The sequence below is a fragment of the Cydia strobilella genome, chromosome 11 (assembly GCF_947568885.1).
Source record: "Cydia strobilella chromosome 11, ilCydStro3.1, whole genome shotgun sequence".
Classification (NCBI taxonomy): domain Eukaryota; kingdom Metazoa; phylum Arthropoda; class Insecta; order Lepidoptera; family Tortricidae; genus Cydia; species Cydia strobilella.
The window spans coordinates 15,318,964-15,341,952 of NC_086051.1; the positions used below are offsets into that span (position 1 = coordinate 15,318,964).

Genomic DNA, 22,989 nt, shown 5'->3' on the forward strand with positions numbered 1-22,989 from the left:
AAACATGAAATAAGATATGATTGCAATAGCTCGAATAGTCGGTACCGACTCGATTGTCTGAGTGGTCTGATGCCACGCTAGCAACATTGCAAGCCCCTACAAGCGTGGCATGGCAATGGCAACCTTGTTTCCTTCTTCCGGCTGTCAGCTGATAGTCCCTTGCTTTTGCTTTCCAAAACCTATTTCGATTCGATTTTCGCGAAGAAAACGTCAGGCACCATTCAACATGGGCTCGAAATACGCGATCAAGAGCTAGTTATAGCTGAAATATTGCTCTAATTGTAGTGTTATCGTTATTATAGTTTCATTTCACATGTACGTTGTGTAACTCTTCAATTAGTCGAAAATGGATACGTTTATCACAGGATACCTCAGTTATGGCGTTTGTTGATCACTAAAAAATTTCATTCGGTTGATAATTTTCTTTTTATTTGATGTCCGTTTTTCGTTCGTGATCGTCTGTTTCGTTCGCGTTTACGTGTTGACTCGAAATGGTGAAGGAGAAGCCAAATTCGATCCGGATCTACGATGAGGAAGGTTTCCGACGCCGTGCGGCTTGTATATGCGTGCGATCCGACGCCGAAACGGAGGTTAGCGTGAAGAAAATAGTATACTGCATTATTACTAGCGTTATTTGTTTGAGGAGGTTCACCATTTTGTTTCGAAACGTGAAAAATCAGTGTGTTTGGCAGGTGTTGCTAGTGACATCATCTCGGCGGCCGGACAACTGGATAGTGCCGGGCGGCGGCGTGGAGCCCGAAGAGGAGCCGTCGGTGACGGCCATGCGGGAGGTGCTTGAGGAGGCCGGCGTCATCGGCAAGCTCGGCCGCTGTCTCGGCGTCTTTGAGGTACCGTGTTTACCATCACATATGTTCACAAAAATGTCGCGTCAAACAAGCATTTGATTGCTTAAACGCGTGCAAAACAAGTCAGTAAAGAGTAAAGAAATACGGATATAGTTGTTGAATCATGATATAACAGCTTACACTTCATCAATATATACAGCATATTGATTATACAGTTTCATTCACACACTAGAATGACACCAACAGAGGGTGTCATTCTAGTGAGATCAACATTGATTTATTGCATTATGTTGACACCATCTTTTATTATGTAAAATAATAACCCTTCTTTTGCTTTGCCGTGGTCGGGTAGTTACTGACTTGTAAGTACAGAATAGGACCTGTTGATATTATAATGAAATCAACTTTAGCTACACATGTGCTGGCTTGCTAGCTAGAACTGAACAATATATACTTTTGTGAAACCCAAATTTAAGATGCAAAATGACTTCATGTAGTTAATAATCAACAGATACGGAAAGAGACCTAAGCCCTCCTACGTGTACACATTCAACGCAGCTGGCCAACTTTATTGTCACACATGCAATAGAATATTAAGGAGCAAGTTCGGCTTGGCCAGCCACATTAGGGCTCACGCTAGACAACGTCCATATTTTTTATCTGGGGTCACCGAAAATGATGAGGAGGACTATATATAATCAACAGATCCTGGGAAATCTTTCAGTAGTAAACACATTTGGAATGGTGTGATGTCACACATTAACATGATAGTACAATGCAACCTTCATCAATGTTAATTATACGTTACTGTATAATATCTCTTGTGTGTTATAATAATCTGTGAAGGGAAATATAAATACAATGGATTTCGGATATAACGACAATGAAGGGACCACCGAAATTTCGTCATTGTATCTGGAAGTCATTATAGGCAAAGGTAGAGAGATAAAGACAGTTATATGTGTAAATTTAAATCCGAAATGTGAGTAAATACGTTTCAATTCGAACAAGTGTTCACGCTATTCCCCTACCTAGTTAATACTTACTTATCTACCTATAAACAAAAGATCACCACAGTTGCTAACCATCGATGGTAACAAAAAATAAGAAAGGTCGCAATATCTGCATGGGATTTCTAAGAAACAATCAATGATTTTAAAAAAACGCACATGTCTCGGATATATGTAGTATGCCAAAAAATCACTAATTATTCGTAGCATAACCGTCTGCAAGGATATTTCCGTATTAGTTGCGGTTCTTGAGATATTTAGATATTTTGTTCCGGCTCCATCCTTTTTTTTAAATCATAACTACTATTTTCAACTCAAATTGTCTGAAACTTGTAAGTTAGCATAAACATACTGGGCAAAACCCATTTCATTCAAATAATCTTTAATATGTTGACTTTGGTTTTTGTGTTTTTCCACAGAAACAGTTATGATTTTTAAAAAACGCACCTGTGACGGATATATATGTGGTATGCCATAAAATCACAAATAATTCATAGTATTACCATCTGCCAGGATATTACGGTTCATTTTGCGGTTCTTGAGTAATAATGATTTCTTGTTCCTGCTCCATACATTAAAAAAAAATCCTAACTCGACAGTGTTCATTCCCAATCGTCTAAAATTCATAAGTTGCCATAACAATGCTGGGCTAAACCTATTTCAATCACAAAAACATAAAAATAACGATTTCGGTTTCTATGTCAATGAGACCTTGCACATGTTAACTGGCCAGACGTGCTGTCGAAACCAGACTGTAATGATAAACTAAAATCGTTCTATGAGTTACTTTTTAATCTGATAGATAAACATTTCCCAATACAGAAAGTTTTACTGGAACAAAAACACCGCACGTGCCTTACAAAAGGAATAAGAAAAAGTAGTCTCAATAAACGAAAATTATACTTACAAACTAGACATACGAAAGATGAAAACTTAAAATCGTATTTTGCTTGTAACAAAAAAACCTTCCGAAAAGCTCTACTAACAGCTAAGAAACTAAACATCCGGAGAACCTTAAGTAATGCTAAAAATAAATCACGAGCTATATGGAAAATGGTTAGCGAAAATACTGGTAGAAAATCAAAAACCGGTCAAAATGACACGTTGAGAATAAAAATAGGTGACACTGTAATAGATGATCAGCAAGAGATAGCTAACACTTTTAATAATTTCTTTGTAAATGTGGGTAAAGCTGAAGCTAGTAAAGAAAACTTAGATTTTAAGACATTTTTGAAAAAAGTAACCCAGAGTAAAAACATCGGTTCTATTTTTGTGGACCCAATTACCGAACCTGAAGTAATACGTATAACAAAAAATCTTAAAAACAGCAACGCTCGAGGCCATGATGATTTAAACACTTCAATGATCAAGAGTAACATAGATCTTCTATGTATTCCTCTCTGCATTGTCTTTTTCGAAAGTATAGCACAAGGTATCTTCCCATCTGAGCTTAAAAGAGCAAAAGTAATTGCAATTTATAAAAAGGGATGTAAGTCTGATGTTAACAATTTTCGCCCAATATCCATACTTTCGGTACTATCTAAGATTTTTGAGAAGTCTTTGTCTGTCAGGTTGGAAAAACACTTTAATAGAAACGGCTTATTCTCTAACTGCCAGTACGGTTTTAGAACAAATAAGATTACTTCAACTGCAGTTATTAATTTAGTCAATGAAATAATGCTGGCACTTAATGACGGGTACTATTGTGGAGGGGTATTCTGTGATCTTACCAAGGCATTTGATTGTGTTGATCACGAAATACTCCTCACAAAACTGGAATCATACGGTGTACGTGGTACAGCTTGGAATCTGTTTAATTCATACCTCACTAAACGTTCCCAGTATGTTGAGATCGGAAAAGCTCAGAGTATAATTCAATCGGATGAAACTATCATAAAATACGGCGTTCCACAAGGATCTGTGTTAGGCACACTGTATTACCACTGGAACGCCGTATCTTTATGCTGACGATACCAGCATCATTATTAAAGCTCACACTGAACATGAATTAAATATGAAAATGCAGAAATGCTGGTCGGATTTGTGTGAGTGGTTCCCGGCAAACTGTTTAAAAATGAACTGTGATAAAACTTTTTATATGATGTTTCGTCGTGGGTTTAATAGCCCAGATCCTATTTGTAACATTCCTATTACAAAATCAGACTGCATTACATTTCTAGGTGTCGAATTAGACCCATTTTTAAGATGGCACAAACAAACTGAAAAAGTCTCCAACCGGCTGGCCAGTGCTTGTTATGCTTTAAAAAGCCTTTCCAGTTGTGCAGATAGTGAGACTCTAAAAATGGATTATTATGTAATGGCATAAATATACAAGATGTCATCATAAAACAGTAAAAAGCTCTACGGTTTCTTGTAGGATGTTCTGGTGTACCTGACACGCATAGATATATATTTGTAGAGCATAAAATTTTTACTGCTATTTCTCTCTACCTTTACTCTATATGCCTATATGTTTTTAAAAATAAAGACCAAATTAAAACAGCCAAACAGAATGTTCGTAGGAATTTTAGAATTAAGGATGACATGTTAGTAATTAAAAGTAATTTTAGATATTTTGACAAGAGTTTACACAACACCGCAGTAAGGGTGTATAATAAATTAGAATAGAATAGAATAGAATATTTATTGAAATTGAATAAAGATATAAAGGAATGCCAGGATCTAAAAACATTTGAAAGAAAACTGAAACAATGTTTTAGTATTATTCCATCAAAGAATATTTTGCTAGAGCTTTAGATTATTGATATTAATATCTGACATTGATGTGAATATGAATTAACTGACATGACAAGCCTAACTAAAGAGATAATAATATTAGATTATATGTATATTATAATATACATATAATCTAATATTATTATCTCTTTAGTTAGGCTTTTTACAATATGAGTATAAAAGTAAAATATTAAATTAAATATTATTATTATTATTATTTTGACTATATATTTTATTTTATTGTAATGTATTTTCTTTGAGATTGTGTAATTAATTTCGACATTACTGGTGGAGTAATGTGTCTTATAAATGTGTTCGCATGCATTATACTATGTGTTATGTGCAAATAAATGATTGATTGATTGAGAGCCGAATTTCGTCCCACAGTATGACGCCATTCTGAAAAATCTCCAAAAACTGAATTGAAATCTATATAAATTATCAAACTTAATCAAAAACTTTTACATAAATTAGTTGAGAAATGCCATCAATAGAAGGATAACGGATAACGGCCGAACTTATGAAATCATTTCGTCGCTATACTTACTCAACCCCATATCTGCCACAATCATTTGATGGAAATGTCGCTTTTCTTTCATTCGGAATACGGGTGTTTTTGTCATCAAATGAGTGTTGCAGATACGAGGTTGACTAAGTATAGCGGCTGTTTTTGTCCAATTTAAGCTGAAATAGAGGTGCTTTCACTCTGGCAAAAATGCCTTGTACTGTTAAAATACCATACTTATGAATATATTTTATTATGGTACCTGAATAATACCAATCATTGAGTAAAATTATAATATTTATAATCAATCTGTGTAATAATGTCCTATAATATTTATTTATTTATAAATTAGCACCCATGCAAAGTGTAAAGTTAGCGTGACCTTGTTTTTAGCGCTGAAAGTCAATCGTAATCTCAGTAACATAGTATTAACGACCGACTATGTTTCCCGGTATTTAGTATTTACTACGGAAAGACCTAAATATAGTTTCGTATAAACTTTAGCCTTCGTTATAGTTAAAATAGAAGTTTATAGAAGCTTAAACCCAGTTGCCTATAGTACTGGGGTTCGGTTTACATTCAGACTACTCAAGACACCCCATGAAGCGTTTAGTAATAGATTTATTAATCTGTGGTAATAGCGCGAGATCACTGCACAGGGGGCCTAACGCAGCGTATTACGTAGGCGAACAACACGCGAACGAGAAGCGATGCGGTGCGGGATGAATCAATCCTTTGATACCTATAGAAGTGTCCTACGTGGGCGATCTCGTTGCGAACGCGAACGCCGTGGGCCCGCCGTGCCGCGCCGCGCCGCTTCGCGTTCGCGAGTTATTCGCTTACGTAGGCGAACAACACGCGTTCGCGTCTATCGCACTAATATGGAAGAGTGATACAGCGTTTCAAACGGTTGGCATATTGGCTAGGCACATGGTGAAATATTACTTGTCTATAATTATTACATTCTAGAACGGAGCAGGACTACACAGTTGACCTTTGACTTCACATATTTAACCATTTCTAGATATAAGAAATATTTAAAATTATAAAAAAAAAACACCACTATCAGAAGAGGCTAGGATGATGTGCAAGCTTTAAAAATAATGTAGTGGTGTAGGTAATACTGCAGTATTACATTATTACTATAGATCTCAGCACGGGGGTGACATCGTCACTGAGTGACGAAACCCCATCCTTTAAAAAAATAAATTAGATATAAAAAATTTTTTTTTTTTAAACCGCATTTTACTGGATACACCGCTTCAACCGCAGAAGTGCAAGTGTGGTCTCAGATCTCCAATTATGTAAAAATGTTATGAGGCACGTCATTTAAGAGATTGATTTATCTGAGGCGATGGCTCGGTAAGCTGTATATGTCACGGACATCGGACATACAACGTTAAACGGAAAGTCTTAACTTCATATTTATATGTACCTAAGTATACCTGAGGAATTGACAATTCATAACCGTCAAGACAATAGACATACATAAAATAAAAAGAACAGTGAAAATAAAGTGTCACGAAATGGCCCCATCTCAGCATGTTGCTGGCGAGTTCCAGCGCTGATCTTCCGATGAGACCATCAAGTGAGAAATAATTACGGAAGGCAACAGACAAAAAGAAAGAAACTTAAAGGAAAGTAACATAAAATATGGCAAAAAATAAATTACACACAAACTTATACAAAAAAGAGATACAACATGACGACATAAGTACATGACACAAAGTAGAATTGCACGGATCAACCGATCGAACTTGTATCGGTCCGGTCGGACATTGTCGTGGCGCGACATTAAGCGTGCAGCGTGCATAACTAGCGCCAGTTCTTACATTACTCTGACTATAGGACCTACTAGACACTATAGGCTATTGAAATGCAACATTGTAGGTTCAAAGTTGCAAAATTCGATTAGTTAGCGTCTTACTTGCAGGTCGTTGACCACCCGACCTTGATTCGCGACCGATCGCATTAGGATTCATTGCGATATTAATTTCCATTACGTTCGTATGTACCGGTAGCGTAGACAGTTTTCTACTCTACTCTAAGTTATTATCTACTCTAAGATCAAATTAAATTACTTTCTATGAAAATATTTTAATTGGGTTATTTCAAGTAGACACACTAGTATTAAAACTATAAACCGAAATAAATGTCATATACGAAGGAAAAAATTTAGAGCAGATAATGTACATTCTACATCAATATCATAAGATCATAACCTCCCTATAATATATTCAGAGACGATAAGCTAACCGCCTGTATCTGTAGGTGCATCGTAATTTTATCTTTACGTTATTGATAACCGATACATAACCGATACCTTAATTACATTCAAATTTAGAACATCTCTGAGAAACAAGAAATTTGATTTGGCCTCTAATGCCTCTATTCTAATATCAGTCGAGATGACGTTTCATTTGAAATGGAGTGTCAGTTGCAAACAATTTTGTCAAATTTCGCATTATGGATGGTATAGAAAGGATGCCAATCTCTTATGGCAGAATTGTTGCAAAAGTGACCGCTTTCAGCTTTAAGAGCCCGGTTACGATTTTAGTCGCAAAAATGTAAAGTTGATAGATTTCTTCTGTGAAATTGTACACCTTTTGTTACCTAATTGAAATAACAAGTACTGGTTTCTATTAGCACGACTTCTTATCTCTAGGTTTATCAGATCATTTTTTTGAAAAAAGGCTTACTAAATTAGTAATGAATTTTTTTCTGATGGACGTTTAGGTAAACGCGTGTAAAGCACTGACTTTGATGCTCTTATTTGTAAATTTCGTAAAGTTTGGACTGCTAAAAATGGTAAATTTGTATAACACATATTCTGTACTCTAGGTTTATCAGATTACATTGTTGTTATATGACTTAGAGTTCGAGGAAATGAAAGTTAAACGAATTCAATTTTCTCCAGAAATGACCTCAAAACAAGTGACAATTTCTCCGAAAATCTACTTATTTTCGACGTAGATTGCATACTCAAATAATCTGCAATGTTTACTTAAACTGTTGCTGTACTTCATTTTATTTAAATTGCAACTTTTATTTTCTGACGATTTTTTAAAAACTTCCCCTTTTTCTGGCATAACATCGGTGACACGCGCTCGCGGCCTCAGTCCCGCGCGGGAGCTGGTAGAGGCAGGACGTTTGTTGATCGGCTCCGCACGTTGCATCGACGACGACGAAGTTATTTATCATTGTGTGCGTCGCTCGCCGTGTAAAAAGTTATATTTGTTTGCGTGTTTGGCTGTACTGTGTGCGTGTAAACTGCGACCAGAAACTTTAATCCTTGGGTTGTAAGTACTTGTTTATTACGCCTTCAAAAAAAAGGAGGTTCTCAGTTTGACCCGTATGTTTGTACGTATATGTATGTATGTTTGTTCGCGATTATCTCGCATTTGGCTAAACCGATCTTGATGCGGTTTTTAGAAAAGTGTTTGTTACATTCTGGAGAAGGTTTTAGTATACATAGAGCTGAGCTGATGCTGAACCCTGGCTGTACCTAGTGGAACGCAGGTTTAGTGCAACATAGGCAAACGCTGTTTTGGTCTGTCTTGATGAGCAATTAGGAGAGCAGTACCCAAGATGGAGCTGATGCTGAACCCTGGCTGTACCTAGTGGAAATCAGGTTTCGTGCAACATAGGCACACGCTGTTTTGGTCTTCCGACACGTCTTGATGAGCACTTGGGAGAGCAGTACCCAAGATAGAGCTGATGCTGAACCCTGGCTGTACCTAATGGAACGCAGGTTTGGTGCAACATAGGCACACGCTGTTTTGGTCTTCCGACACGTCTTGATGAGCAATTAGGAGAGCAGTACCCAAGATGGAGCTGATGCTGAACCCTGGCTGTACCTAGTGGAAATCAGGTTTCGTGCAACATAGGCACACGCTGTTTTGGTTATTCGACACGTCTTGATGAGCAATTAGGAGAGCAGTACCCAAGATGGAGCTGATGCTGAACCCTGGCTGTACCTAGTGGAACGCAGGTTTAGTGCAACATAGGCACACGCTGTTTTGGTCTTCCGACACGTCTTGATGAGCAATTAGGAGAGCAGTACCCAAGATGGAGCTGATGCTGAACCCTGGCTGTACCTAGTGGAAATCAGTTTTCGTGCAACATAGGCACACGCTGTTTTGGTTATTCGACACGTCTTGATGAGCAATTAGGAGAGCAGTACCCAAGATGGAGCTGATGCTGAACCCTGGCTGTACCTAGTGGAACGCAGGTTTGGTGCAACATAGGCACACGCTGTTTTGGTCTTCCGACACGTCTTGATGAGCAATTAGGAGAGCAGTACCCAAGATGGAGCTGATGCTGAACCCTGGCTGTACCTAGTGGAAATCAGGTTTCGTGCAACATAGGCACACGCTGTTTTGGTTATTCGACACGTCTTGATGAGCAATTAGGAGAGCAGTACCCAAGATGGAGCTGATGCTGAACCCTGGCTGTACCTAGTGGAACTCAGGTTTCGTGCAACATAGGCACACGCTGTTTTGGTCCTCCGACACGTCTTGATGAACACTTGGGAGAGCAGTACCCAAGATAGAGCTGATGCTGAACCCTGGCTGTACCTAGTGGAACTCAGGTTCATTTATTGTTATCAGAACTTCCACCCCCTTTTAACCCCCAGTACCTACTGCATGTTAAACGTGTGGTAGCTCTGGTCAGGTGCCTGCTTCATCTGGCAGCCCTCCAGGTGTTCCAGGTCTTGAAGAACTTAACCTGCCTACAGCATACTCTACCAACTTCAGATTAAAAGAGTTTTACCCCTGATCCGATGCGTCCAGCAGCACTCCAGGTGTTCCAGGTTTTGAGCTGTCTCCGTCATACACTACCCACAACACGTTGAGCGAGTGTTACCCACCCTTTGCCCTTGACCCTTTGCACTCAGCAGCACTCCAGGTGTTTCAGATCTGGAGCTTTCCCCATCATACACTACCAGCGGCACGTTGAGCGAGTGTTACCCGTTACCCCTGACCCTTTGTACCCAGCAGCACTCCAGGTGTTCCACGTCTGGAGCTTTCCCTATCATACACTACCAGCAGCACGTTGAGCGAGTGTTACCCCTGACTCTTTGCACCCAGAAGCATTCCAGGTGTTCCAGGTCTTGAGCTGTATCCATCGTACACTACACACTACCAGCGGCATGTTGAGCGAGTGTTACCCCTGACCCTTTGCACCCAGCAGCACTTCAGGTCAGGTGTTCCAGGTCTTGAGTTTTCCCCATCATACTCTACCAGCGGCACGTTGAGCGAGTGTTACCCCTGACCCTTTGCACCCAGAAGCACTCCAGGTGTTCCAGGTCTTGAGCAGTATTCATCGTACAACCAACCACACGTTGAGCGAGTGTTAGAAGAGTGGAGAAGAGAAGAGGATGACTTTGGAAATAAAAATTATTATCACCCTTCCCAACGATTAAGACTATCTCCATAATATCAAATTCCATCCAAATCGGTTTTATTGGATCCCATACAAATTTCCATTCCCCCCCCCCCCCCCTGCCCCCCGTTTCTGGGGTAAAACCTATCCTATGTCCTTCCCCAGGACTCAAACTATGTCCATACCTCATTTCATCTTAATCGGTTCAGCGTTTATTGATTCCCCATACAAATTTCCACCCCCTTAAAGGGTGAGTTCTTGAATAAAAAGTATTCTGTCCTTCCCCGGGATTCAAACTATCTGTATACCAAATTTCAACAAAAGGCTAGTTTCCCCTCTGGGTTGGAACGTTGGAAAGTCAGATCGCAGTCGCTTTCGTAAAAACTAGTGCCTACGCCAATTCTTGGGATTAGTTGCCAAGCGGACCCCAGCAGACTTCCATGAGCCGTGGCAAAAAGGCTGGGATAACGCGAGTAAGATGATTATATATATATGTCGGAGCGTGACTCCAGAAGGACACATTGCAGCGTTACATTTCAGTTTTAGACGCCTGTATACAATCGATTAGCAAAGTGTTGCTATGTATTACTTAGTTGATAATGTAATTTATCGAGTTATGTAGAGAGTAACGCCATCTATTGGCATTCTTGTTGAAATAAGATTAGGTACAGGCTTCGGAACGTCAAGTGGTTTAGCTTGCGTGAAGTTAGGTACGAGTTGGCAGTTTTGTTGGTAACTGGTCAAGCAAGTTGGCCTACATTCATTTTGATGGGAGCGATTAGGCTCCGCCGCTCCGCGGCATTCATTCGAGGATTCTCGATCGGACCGTGCTAGATATCGGACGTTAACCAACCTCGTGCCTAAACTCACTACGTTCCTGAAGGCTTATACCTGAAGGATTATTTTGAAAGCTTATAGATTCCAACATTATTTAATCATTTAGCTAAGTGTTTTATCCCGAGTGTTAATTTGTTTTCTTATGAGTCATTAGAGGTTTACTATTGTAAAAATTAGAAAATAAGTGTTGTTTTGAAAAGATGTGTCCCGCCGAGTTTGTTGCCGGTCCCATATAGGGTTAAATCTTCTCGGGTCAAGAGGTGTACGGTTGGAACCGGAATAGCTTTGTTTGACGTTCATAATCGCATTGTAATTATGCCTACCTACTTGAATAAAGATTTGAACGTTACAAGTGATTTTGTTATTTCAAATTAAATTGTCTTTCATTGCAAGCGTGACTAGTTATTTTTATTATTTAGTACGAAAGTATAGTAGGCACTAGGTTGACGAGTCCGTAGTATTATTTCATACACTGGTAGCAGTGGTAGTATACTATTTAGCTGTGTAGGCATACATCGATGTACTGCGCCCACTACCGCCACCGCCATAGGCCACACGTCGCCCCATGTCCACGACATCAGAGCGTGGGATAAAAGAGCATCATGTATTGCTTGCACAGCCACGTGGGATCGTGGTGTACTAGTATGTCCGGGTTGTATTCGGGGACATACATGCCTAATCTGGACACGTGGTAATGGTAAGCTCACGTGTCTGACCTACATTGAAAGGTGAGTGAAGTTCATTGTTATTTGGTGTGAATTATTGTGAATTATGATTAAGGCAGTCGACCAGAGCCGTCGTAACGTGACCCTATCTCTGATATCACCACGTTTCTTTGTTGTTGATTTGTAATCCGTTAAAATTAGAGCGATCACGTGTTATTTTGTTGTAATATCATTACGTTTAATTACAATCAAGCATCAACTATCACGACATGTTATTATTTCTTCGCTCAATTGTGATTATTGTAAATCTACCCTCTAATTTTGATTTTCATGAAAATACAATTTGTGCCGATAGAAAATAATCCTGCCGATTCGCCAATGCATAAAATTATGACATTCTAGTTCTGTAACGTTTTGTAGTTAATAAATTGGAACTAATTATTGCCCGTAGTGCCGTGATAGACACAAATCGTGTAGATTATGAAAACATGAACTACGCGTTTGAAAATTAATGTTACAGTGTGGTTCAGCCTGAGCAGAGACAACTTACAGACGCCATCACGCCTGTAACACATGACTGAAGCTGCTGTGTAGTATCTTCTGTGCTGGAGCATTGGAAATAAAAGGACAGGTTTCGTTCCTATTCTTTATTGGTGGATTTTATTTTGAGTTTAATGGCTAAGCATAACAGTCGACCTTGACTAATTAGCTGTCTCTGTTCGAATTAGTATTCTTTTTAAAGCTGTTTTACTCATTTTGGAATGCGTGTTTGTTAATAAAACACATTCATTGAAGTTTAAATTTTAATCTGACATATAAAGTCCCGTATCCATTAGTAACTTGTCTATTGTTTCCGCTACTAGAGCATTTCACAAACCTTGGAGTTTAACCTGCATACACGATAAACCTGATACCGTGCTAATGATGATTTCAGTAACAGCCAGCTATGAAAAACCACATCGTGCATCTCGCCATCTGCCGCAGCAACGGCAACTGCAAGGCGGAGAGCATCGACCTTCGTGCTTGGACGTGTGCATTATACCTACTGTATTAAGCTGGTGAGCAGTTCCCATTTCGTTGGGTTTATTATGTTTGAGAAGTTTTACTTCTGTTGAGAACTCATGTTCAGCTGATGTTAAAGCTAAAGTAAGAAGCGATCTTATGTGATTTTGATCAGTAATGTTCAGTTTCAGTCTGTAATTGGGTCAAAAATATACTGACACAGATTTGACTTTAAAATACCCTCATTATCAAAATAGAAAAATGCCTGAGCAACAGGTACAGGTTGCCATGAGTTGGATATTAATGACGCTGATAGTACTAGTGATTCTGAGTAACTTTATTGTAACGCTTGTTTTTATTATTTCTTTTTTTTTTTTTGGGATTCACTGTTACATGTTATTTTGCTTTCGACGGACTGAAAGCTTGTACTTTCGAAGGACTGAGAGTACGCCCGATGGACTGGGCACTACTTAACTATTTTGCTTTCGATGGACTGAAGGCAGCCCGATGGACTGGGCACTACTATTTTGCTTTCGATGGACTGAAGGCAGCCCGATGGACTGGGTACTCACTACTGTTGTCTTGCTTTCGATGGACTGAAGGCAGCCCGATGTGGACTGGGCACTCACTACTGTTGTTTTGCTTTCGATGGACTGAAGGCAGCCCGATGGACTGGGTACTCACTTACTATTTTGCTTTCGATGGACTGAAGGCAGCCCGATGGACTGGGCACTTACTGTTTTGCTTTCGATGGACTGAAGGCAGCCCGATGGACTGGGCACTCACTACTGTTTTGCTTTCGATGGACTGAAGGCAGCCCGATGGACTGGGTACTCACTACTCTATTTTGCTTTCGATGGACTGAAGGCAGCCCGATGGACTGGGTACTCACTTACTGTTTTGCTTTCGATGGACTGAAGGCGCTCGATGGACTGGGCATTGTCTAGTAACTGCATCAGAAGTTCCGGAGCATGTAAGAGGTGCAAGTGGTCTGCTTTTTATGTGCAGTATACTCTTTGCGAGGAGTAGCACTTACGCGGCTGAGATGGTTAACTTCTGATGAGTTGTTAGATTCCAGCAAGCCGATGGACTGGCGCATCACATGTAGAGTCACATGTAGAGTCATATGTAGTCATATGTAGAGTCATATGTAGAGTCATATGTAGTCATATGTAGTCATATGTAGTCATATGTAGAGTCATATGTAGAGTCATATGTAGAGTCATATGTAGAGTCATATGTAGAGTCATATGTAGAGTCATATGTAGTCATATGTAGAGTCATATGTAGAGTCATATGTAGAGTCATATGTAGAGTCATAAGAGTCATAAGAGTCATAAGAGTCATAAGTCATAAGAGTCATATGTAGAGTCATATGTAGAGTCATATGTAGAGTCATATGTAGAGTCATATGTAGAGTCATATGTAGAGTCATATGTAGAGTCATATGTAGAGTCATATGTAGAGTCATATATAGAGTCATATATAGTCATATATAGAGTCATATATAGAGTCATATATAGAGTCATATATAGAGTCATATATAGAGTCATATATAGAGTCATAGCTTGATTTTGTTTGATGACAAATGAGACCGAAATTGTTGGTCAGGAATGACCGAGCGATTGAAATACTCTGCTGTGCGTTTTGTTTCAGAATCAAATGCATACACCCACACACGAGGACGTGTGTACCGCAGGATGGCCGTGTCGGAGCGTGACTCCAGAAGGACACATTGCAGCGTTACATTTCAGTTTTAGACGCCTGTATACAATCGATTAGCAAAGTGTTGCTATGTATTACTTAGTTGATAATGTAATTTATCGAGTTATGTAGAGAGTAACGCCATCTATTGGCATTCTTGTTGAAATAAGATTAGGTACAGGCTTCGGAACGTCAAGTGGTTTAGCTTGCGTGAAGTTAGGTACGAGTTGGCAGTTTTGTTGGTAACTGGTCAAGCAAGTTGGCCTACATTCATTTTGATGGGAGCGATTAGGCTCCGCCGCTCCGCGGCATTCATTCGAGGATTCTCGATCGGACCGTGCTAGATATCGGACGTTAACCAACCTCGTGCCTAAACTCACTACGTTCCTGAAGGCTTATACCTGAAGGATTATTTTGAAAGCTTATAGATTCCAACATTATTTAATCATTTAGCTAAGTGTTTTATCCCGAGTGTTAATTTGTTTTCTTATGAGTCATTAGAGGTTTACTATTGTAAAAATTAGAAAATAAGTGTTGTTTTGAAAAGATGTGTCCCGCCGAGTTTGTTGCCGGTCCCATATAGGGTTAAATCTTCTCGGGTCAAGAGGTGTACGGTTGGAACCGGAATAGCTTTGTTTGACGTTCATAATCGCATTGTAATTATGCCTACCTACTTGAATAAAGATTTGAACGTTACAAGTGATTTTGTTATTTCAAATTAAATTGTCTTTCATTGCAAGCGTGACTAGTTATTTTTATTATTTAGTACGAAAGTATAGTAGGCACTAGGTTGACGAGTCCGTAGTATTATTTCATACACTGGTAGCAGTGGTAGTATACTATTTAGCTGTGTAGGCATACATCGATGTACTGCGCCCACTACCGCCACCGCCATAGGCCACACGTCGCCCCATGTCCACGACATATATAAGATATTGCCTTAGTGCAAATCATTATCATCATGCTATATAATTTGTATGTATTATATGAATACATAGGTAAATTGTTAAGAGTAATAAACGATTATATCAAATTTACCGAAAGTTTTATTTTAACCTATCTAAAGTTATAAAGTGACGCATAATGTTGTGAAAGTATCAATATTGTTTAGGCGGTCGCGTTATTTCAAGCAGCGGCCTGCGTTCGGTTACTGTGTAAAAGTCGTATCTTCGCGCGTTTTCAAATCGACTACGGGCTCTTAAATAATAGTTACTAATCCCTCCGGTGGCGCTAGTTAGGCTCTGGGACATGAGTATAACATGAACCAACAAATAACCCGACCAAATTACGTAGGTTGTTTTTGGTAGTATTTCGGTGTATGGTGGCGCCGCCTAATTACTGTTTTTTGATGGACACTTTTCATACATAGAGATTTGGCTCCTTTATATATCCTCCATGTTTCGCATGTTACTTGATGTCGAACGATATGGCAGTCGGCCCCCGACTCTAGTTTGTCTGTTTGTAAGTAATAAAATTGATTTGTGTTGTTCAACCTTATGATATTGAAGTAGATAAAGCAGTGTATGTAACTGTACATAATTAGGCATTAAAATAAAATACTCGTGTGATCCTATTATGAAACTCATTTCATTCGTTTCATAAACCCACACTCGTGTTTTAATGCCTTTCATGTTAGACAAAGAAGGATGCTTTTATACACACCTCGGCCAGTAAATAAGAAAGCCTCAGTTTACATATTTGTCGACCTCAGCTTTTCTTACTTTACTGCCCTAGATATGTTATATACCTACTATTTTTTAACTGTTGCTGCAAATTTTTACTCTTTCTAAGGTATTTCAGCACTATTAAACTAATTAAGGGGGAAACATGAATTTATACACCGTAACTATAACCAAACCCTTAATTTAGTAATCAATTCATTTATAATTTCAGAACCGTGAACACAAGCACCGTACTGAAGTGTACGTGATGACGGTCACCCAAGAGCTGGCCGAGTGGGAGGACGCGCGCCTCATGGGCCGCAAGCGGCAGTGGTTCTCCATCGACGACGCGCTGGCCCAGCTGGCGCTGCACAAGCCCATCCAACGGCACTACCTGCAGCAGGTGGGTCTCATTCTAACACAGGGCTCGTGTGGATGCGGGAGCGGGACGGCTGATGGACTGAAGTGTACGACGGTCACCCAAGAGCTGGCCGAGTGGGAGGACGCGCGCCTCATGGGCCGCAAGCGGCAGTGGTTCTCCATCGACGACGCGCTGGCCCAGCTGACGCTGCACAAGCCCATCCAACGGCACTACCTGCAGCAGGTGATGGGTCTCATTCTAACAGTCTCACTATCATTTCTGAGTGAAGTTAAACGCGAGCTCATTGCAGATGTAGTGCACTGGTCCTGTTAGTGAATTGGTTTCAACTCAGCTGTCAACCATTCAGGTTTCGTGAGTTCAAATCACAGTAACGACAAACACAGTTAACAGACAGCGGGTAAGATAAACCGTAAATAGTGCAGACATAAACCATCTATCTGTTAGAAACTGGAAAAGTGGAAATCTTAAAGGCTGGTTATAGCCTGCGTTGAACACCTGCGTTTCGCTGGTGCGCATCTGCCTAGGGTGTTGGCGATGTTTTTCAACCTGTGTGTTGGCCATATTTACCTTCCTCAGGAGCTTATGAAGACCATAGTGGTACCGATACCAAAAAACAAGACGGGTGATGCCTCCGACAAGAATAATTATCGGCCAATTTCGTTGGCAACCATAGTGGCGAAGGTTTTGGACCGTCTGCTTGATCTACAATTTGCGCGTCATATACACTTGAACGAGGCGCAATTCGGTTTTAGGCCAGGGCTCTCTACGGAAACGGCAATTTTCGGCTCAAGCACACGGTTCAATACTATACTACGCGAAATACGCCGATATACGCGTGTTTTTTGGACTTGTCGAAGGCATTCGACCTTGTTTCGTACAATATCTTATGGGATAAGCTCTTGAGGGAGACGTCTGCACCCAGAGAGATGGTCTACCTTATGAAATATTGGTACCAGAACCAGAACAACAGTGTCAGATGGGCCGGATCATACTCAAAGGAGTACAGGTTGGAATGCGGCGTGAGACAGGGTGGTCTGACGTCTCCGCGGCTTTTCAATCTGTACGTCAACAACCTGATCGAGGAGCTCAGCAGAGCCGGCATTGGGTGCTCAGTTGGTGGTAAAATAATGAACAATATCAGTTACGCTGACGACATGGCTCTGCTGAGCCCTTCGATCGGGGCCCTCGAGATTCTGATCGGAATTTGTGACGGGTACGCGGAGGCCCACGGTCTCAGATACAACTCCAAGAAAAGTGAGCTACTCTTGTTTAAGGCGGGTACAAAAAAGCCGATGTACATACCACCACTAAAACTTGGAGGAGTTGAGTTGAAAACTGTCACTCAGTTCAAGTATCTGGGGCACTGGGTCACTGAGGACCTCTCTGATGACCTTGACGTGGAGCGGGAGCGTAGGGCTTTAGCGGTGAGAAGCAACATGTTGGCTCGCAGGTTTGCACGTTGTACGGGGAGAGGTCAAAATAACTCTTTTTAGGGCATTTTGTCAGTCTTTTTATGCGTGCAGCCTGTGGGTCAAGTGTACGCAGAGATCCCTTAATGCTTTACGCATTCAGTATAATAACGGTTTCAGAATGTTGTTGGGGTTGCCTCGATTTTGCAGTGCGTCGGGGATGTTTGCCGAAGCTCGCGTGGACGGCTTCCAAGCCATAATGCGCAAGAGAGTGGCCTCCCTGATGCGCCGTGTTAGGGACAGCCCCAGCAGCCTTCTGAATACTGTTTTGGACAGGTTAGATTGTCCAATAGTAAACAAATGGAATGCCATGCACATGGACAACAGGAGTGCTGTTGGGCTAAGTTAGTTATTTAAGTAGTAGTTTTATTTATTTAAGTTATTGTAATAATATAGTCTGTAAGGTAGCCGTAATATGGGCCTTGTTGCCTAATTAAAATTATTAAATAAAAAAATAAAAAAAATAAAAAATAGCAAATCGATAGCATTGTTGAATTGAGCATTTCTGTGGGAGAAGCAGGCGGCAGGATCTTTTGTCGTAAAACAAACTGATGACTATGAGTCCCGTTGACTTATAGAACTAGACACAGACGGGATGAGCTGAAAGCCCGACCACCAGCGGCTATCAGGTATAATTACAGCAATGGCACACAATTATGTCCTTACCTAGCTGCCCGTTGTGTGCACGGGTCTTTGTTGTTGATAATGATGAAGATTATGTATCTAATTTGCTATTTTCTTATTTCAGCTCCGACGCAGCCGGAAGCCGGACCCCGACGGGAGCTAAGCTGTGTCATGACAGGTTTTTGTGATGTTCGCTGTCGCCTCCCGCACCTCGCCATTTTGACCTTCGAAACTAGACAATTTGACACTAGAGTACGAACTGCGAATACGTTGATCGTTCTTTAAAATCCATAAACTCCGTGATCTTGTGAAGTACCATGTCATGACTATATAGGGTTTAGACTTTATACATACAGTGCTAAAAGTTAAAATTTGTCTGAAAATGATGATGCCAGCGGACTTAGGATTTTAAGTTTGGTTTATAGTACATTGGTATACTGTCTCTTAAATTGTTTTTTGGCATTATAAAGAACTAAGCACGTGGTTGTAAACAGGCAGAAGTATCTATTAGGGTATCTAGTGTCTTGATATCTTGTAACTTGTTAGGTTAGAATGGGGCGGTCCTGGGAGGCGTGACTTTCGTATTATACATTGTAGATGCCGCATATTTTAATCTTCTACAATACTATTTTAGCAGTGTTGGCTTTCGATTTGTCCTAGTTTTACACCAGTAATTGTATTTATTATAATCATAACACCTATTTTATTTATGAATAGACACCTGTTAAGTAATCATCTCAAAACAGCTTAATGTATGGGCAAAGTCGTATAAATATTTTTGGCACTTTGTACGTGTCGATTTTTAATACCTTGACTGAACACAGAACGGGGCGCCTCGCGAGTAAAATGCTGCGTGAGGCAACGCGGTCTGTGAAAATGCCACGCCCGAGTTATTTCTAACACGTGCGTTTGTGTGCGTGTCTATTTAAGTGAAAAATGCTGAAATAAAGTTCACTAGATGTCGCTTCTACATCGAATGATACTCCCATAAGCTATGTCCACACTGAGCCTGTTTACGACAAACAAAAACATGCGCCATATCACTTTCAACATAACATAAACATGTCGTCACTTACCGTGCGCACAGGTAAACACAACTCTAACATTATGGCATAAATATTGTCTAAGTAACGTTCAAAAATAATACCTAAATGAAATATAAATTGCGAAGTGCTTGGTAAAAATGAGACCATACGTGGGTCAATTTGACAAATGTGACGTTTTCAACCAAAAGGTACCACATTGTCGCTTGTCGATAAGGTTGATTTCAAATTGAAGCTGGAAATAGCGCCTTATTGACAACCGACAATAAGTACCCTTTTGGATGAAAATGACACAAATGTCAACTGGCCCATGACTGAAAGCCGGGTGCCATAGTCGTGCACATAGCCCATTGGTGAGTGACGTTTTTGAATATTACGAATGCAGTGAAAAACTGAACTGTTCTTTTTTTAAGGTAAGGATAGATCCCTAAGCCAACACTTTCATAATCGACCGATATAGGGATGGGTATGAGATTATTGTTATTTTATTATGGCGCCCAGTTTGTATGGATATACTGTCCTATACGAATGACAAATGTAATTCTAATGTGAAACTATCATAGCATGAAAGAACATATACTGTAAATTAAGACAATTTTAATCAATTGACAATAGATCTTTTCAAGTTTTATTATACTTTTTTTATTTAATTAGTTACTGGAATTGTATTCTTCGGACATTTTTACAAGTTATTTAAACTCATAATAGGGCAGTATAAAAGTGAAAATGTATACTTATTGTACTCATAATACAACAACGGCAAGAAACCACTATTAAAATCCTTATCATAATTATGTGGTATCGACGCAGTAAGATTTTCTTCAATTTTATTGCCTGTTAGAAAGAAATAGAAAAATTAGAAAATGTTTAGTTGTCACTCGTTCATAAAATGCCACATCCTCAATATACCATAGATACTTAATCCTGAACGCCACGCCTATCTTGTGCGGCGCGTTACCACAGAATAACTAATAGTACTACCAGGGGTGCGAAACTCCTAGCTTCGGGCAAACTCGGCTCCGTTCGGCTCAGCATTGCTCCGAGCAATTATTAGGGTTGGCACAACTTGACGTCCCTTTGCGTGCACGACCACGAAGATAATGACCTGAATTTTGACAACCCTAAATAGCCGAAAGGGACATCATGATTCGATCCTAAACCGCTTTCAAACTTCGGTTTTATAGGAAGTTTCCTTTCTGTACGGTAGTACTATTATTTATTCTGTGGTACTAACGTACAGAAAATGGCGTTACCGTAAAGGAATATTAAACCTATATTGGGCCGCGGGCGGCAGATGACGGCAGGTGATACCTTTCGCAACAAAATACCTATCAAGCTTATAAAATAGCACTGTTTCAATCATATGTATATATAGTGCGTTCTGATTAGTTACCAATATGGCGAGAGACCAGGAGTTGATGTTATATTATTTATTACGTACCGGTTGTACTTAGATGAACTTGGATCATATCAAATTGTCCCGTGCATAAAGGGACAAATAAACATTAAATCATTTTACGGTTTAGACTCACTTGTTTTAGTCACTCGCGCGACATGTTTCGGAGAGCCTAGGTCTCCTTTCTGAAGCACTAATAGTGCGAGTGGAACAAATAAACTACAGCTTTGGGATAGAGAATATAGGGATACGATAAAATAGCATATAGAAATGGATTTTTGTTCAATACTGAGTGGAACTGTATTATCCGAAATTGTATTAACCCTTAAATTATCGGGTAAAAGATGAGTTTTAAACATCAGATTTTTTTTCGACACTATTTTGGTAGTTTGATAATGTGGCATATTGTGAAATTGTTGCAACTTATCAACGTTTTACAGGTAGATTTACGAAAATTGACGAAAATATATTGAATGAGTAAAACTGAATAATAAATCCATTTAAATTTTATTCGTGGCAGATTTCGTGAAGTTACCTATAAACATGCAATACATTCTCTCCCATTCAAACTTTCATTACTTTTGACAGTAGTAATTAAATTAAATTTTCAGTCGTCTCTAATGAATTTAAATGTGGAATCAGTCTGACATTCACATTGGCCTGTCACTGGTTAGGTTAGGTTACCGGACTGAAACTCGGCTAGGGAACTACAGCGAAAACTGTGAACCTTAATGATACGAAATAAGGATCACTGTTGGACGCGTTCGACGAAAGTTTGTAAGAGAAAATTGACAACGCGCGCGTAGAATTTTGAGATTTTTAGCTTGTAAAGTGACAACCCTAAGAAAGATGTCATGCTCCTGAAATGCCATAGAGCAAGAAAAAAAAACGAAGATTGTCGTGCTCCCTGGTAACCCCACTTTCTGTTTTGAAATTTTCTTTTGGCAGGTTGGTAACAGTAATACTGAATGTACATACTCAAAACTTAGTATACCTAGATAGATTGAATGTGTAATTTAAATGAACTTGGGGTTGCTGTTGATAATCTCAACAACCCAACATAATTTTTTATGCTTACCTTTTTAGTAAGAGAGAATAAACTTGGGAGTCTTAATATTCACATACATTATTCAATTGCAATTCGGAGTTTGGAATCATTGAAAAAAAAAACATAAAAACTGAAAGTGGGGTTGCCAAGTAGATTGACATTAACCAAGAGCTAGCTGATTTGGTATTTATTTTTAAGACATTAGAGCTCATTTCTGATGTTTTTGGCGCGCGGGTTGTCACTTTTCCGCAGTAATGTTGGCGGTATCGGTAGATCATCGCTATGAACACTTCTTTTCTATTTTTACGTATATTTTTATACTACGATGGAATAAATGTTAATTTTATTTTGTTAGCATTAAAACGAAAAAGACATCGCCGATATTTTTATTTAATTTAAATCTTGTTTTTTTAAGTATCCTGGTATAGTTTTAATAATAAATTTATATTGCTCTTCTGTAAAGGGTTTTTGTTTGATAAACTGTCTCCAGAAGATACATTTATCCTAAACCGATACTTTACATTATAAGAACACTTATAAAAAAATCCTGAGCATAGCGAGGATTCATTGTATTATTGGTTTGTTTGTACCAAAGATAGATATAACTCCGTAATAGATGGATACAGTCTAAGAAAAAAACGTGCCTCGAAAATCACGAAAATTTGATTCTCGATCAGATGGCGCTACTACCTTTGGCGTCTCGTATAGAGGACGTT

At 39.5% G+C, this 22,989-nt stretch overlaps 2 protein-coding genes across 2 annotated transcripts in view; both read left to right on the forward strand.

Moving 5' to 3' along the window:
* The window catches only part of LOC134745631 (integrator complex subunit 15), a 359,171-nt gene that overhangs the window by 272,685 nt on the left and 63,497 nt on the right, over positions 1-22,989 (forward strand). The gene's annotated exons all lie outside the window — the stretch shown is intronic.
* LOC134745646 (diphosphoinositol polyphosphate phosphohydrolase 2) lies at positions 139-22,729 on the forward strand. The gene is made up of 4 exons (XM_063679768.1): positions 139-590; positions 693-848; positions 16,544-16,714; positions 18,911-22,729. Exons 1-4 carry the CDS (start codon positions 492-494, stop codon positions 18,947-18,949), a joined length of 465 nt encoding a protein of 154 aa, XP_063535838.1. The 5' UTR covers positions 139-491; the 3' UTR covers positions 18,950-22,729.

Bases quoted from the DNA above. Each gene is read 5' to 3' on its own strand.
- LOC134745646 (XM_063679768.1), top strand. From the start codon at position 492: ATGGTGAAGGAGAAGCCAAATTCGATCCGGATCTACGATGAGGAAGGT. The intron at 591-692 runs GTTAGCGTGAAG...TGTGTTTGGCAG, and splicing joins GATCCGACGCCGAAACGGAG to GTGTTGCTAGTGACATCATC. The intron at 16,715-18,910 runs GTGGGTCTCATT...TTCTTATTTCAG, and splicing joins AACGGCACTACCTGCAGCAG to CTCCGACGCAGCCGGAAGCC.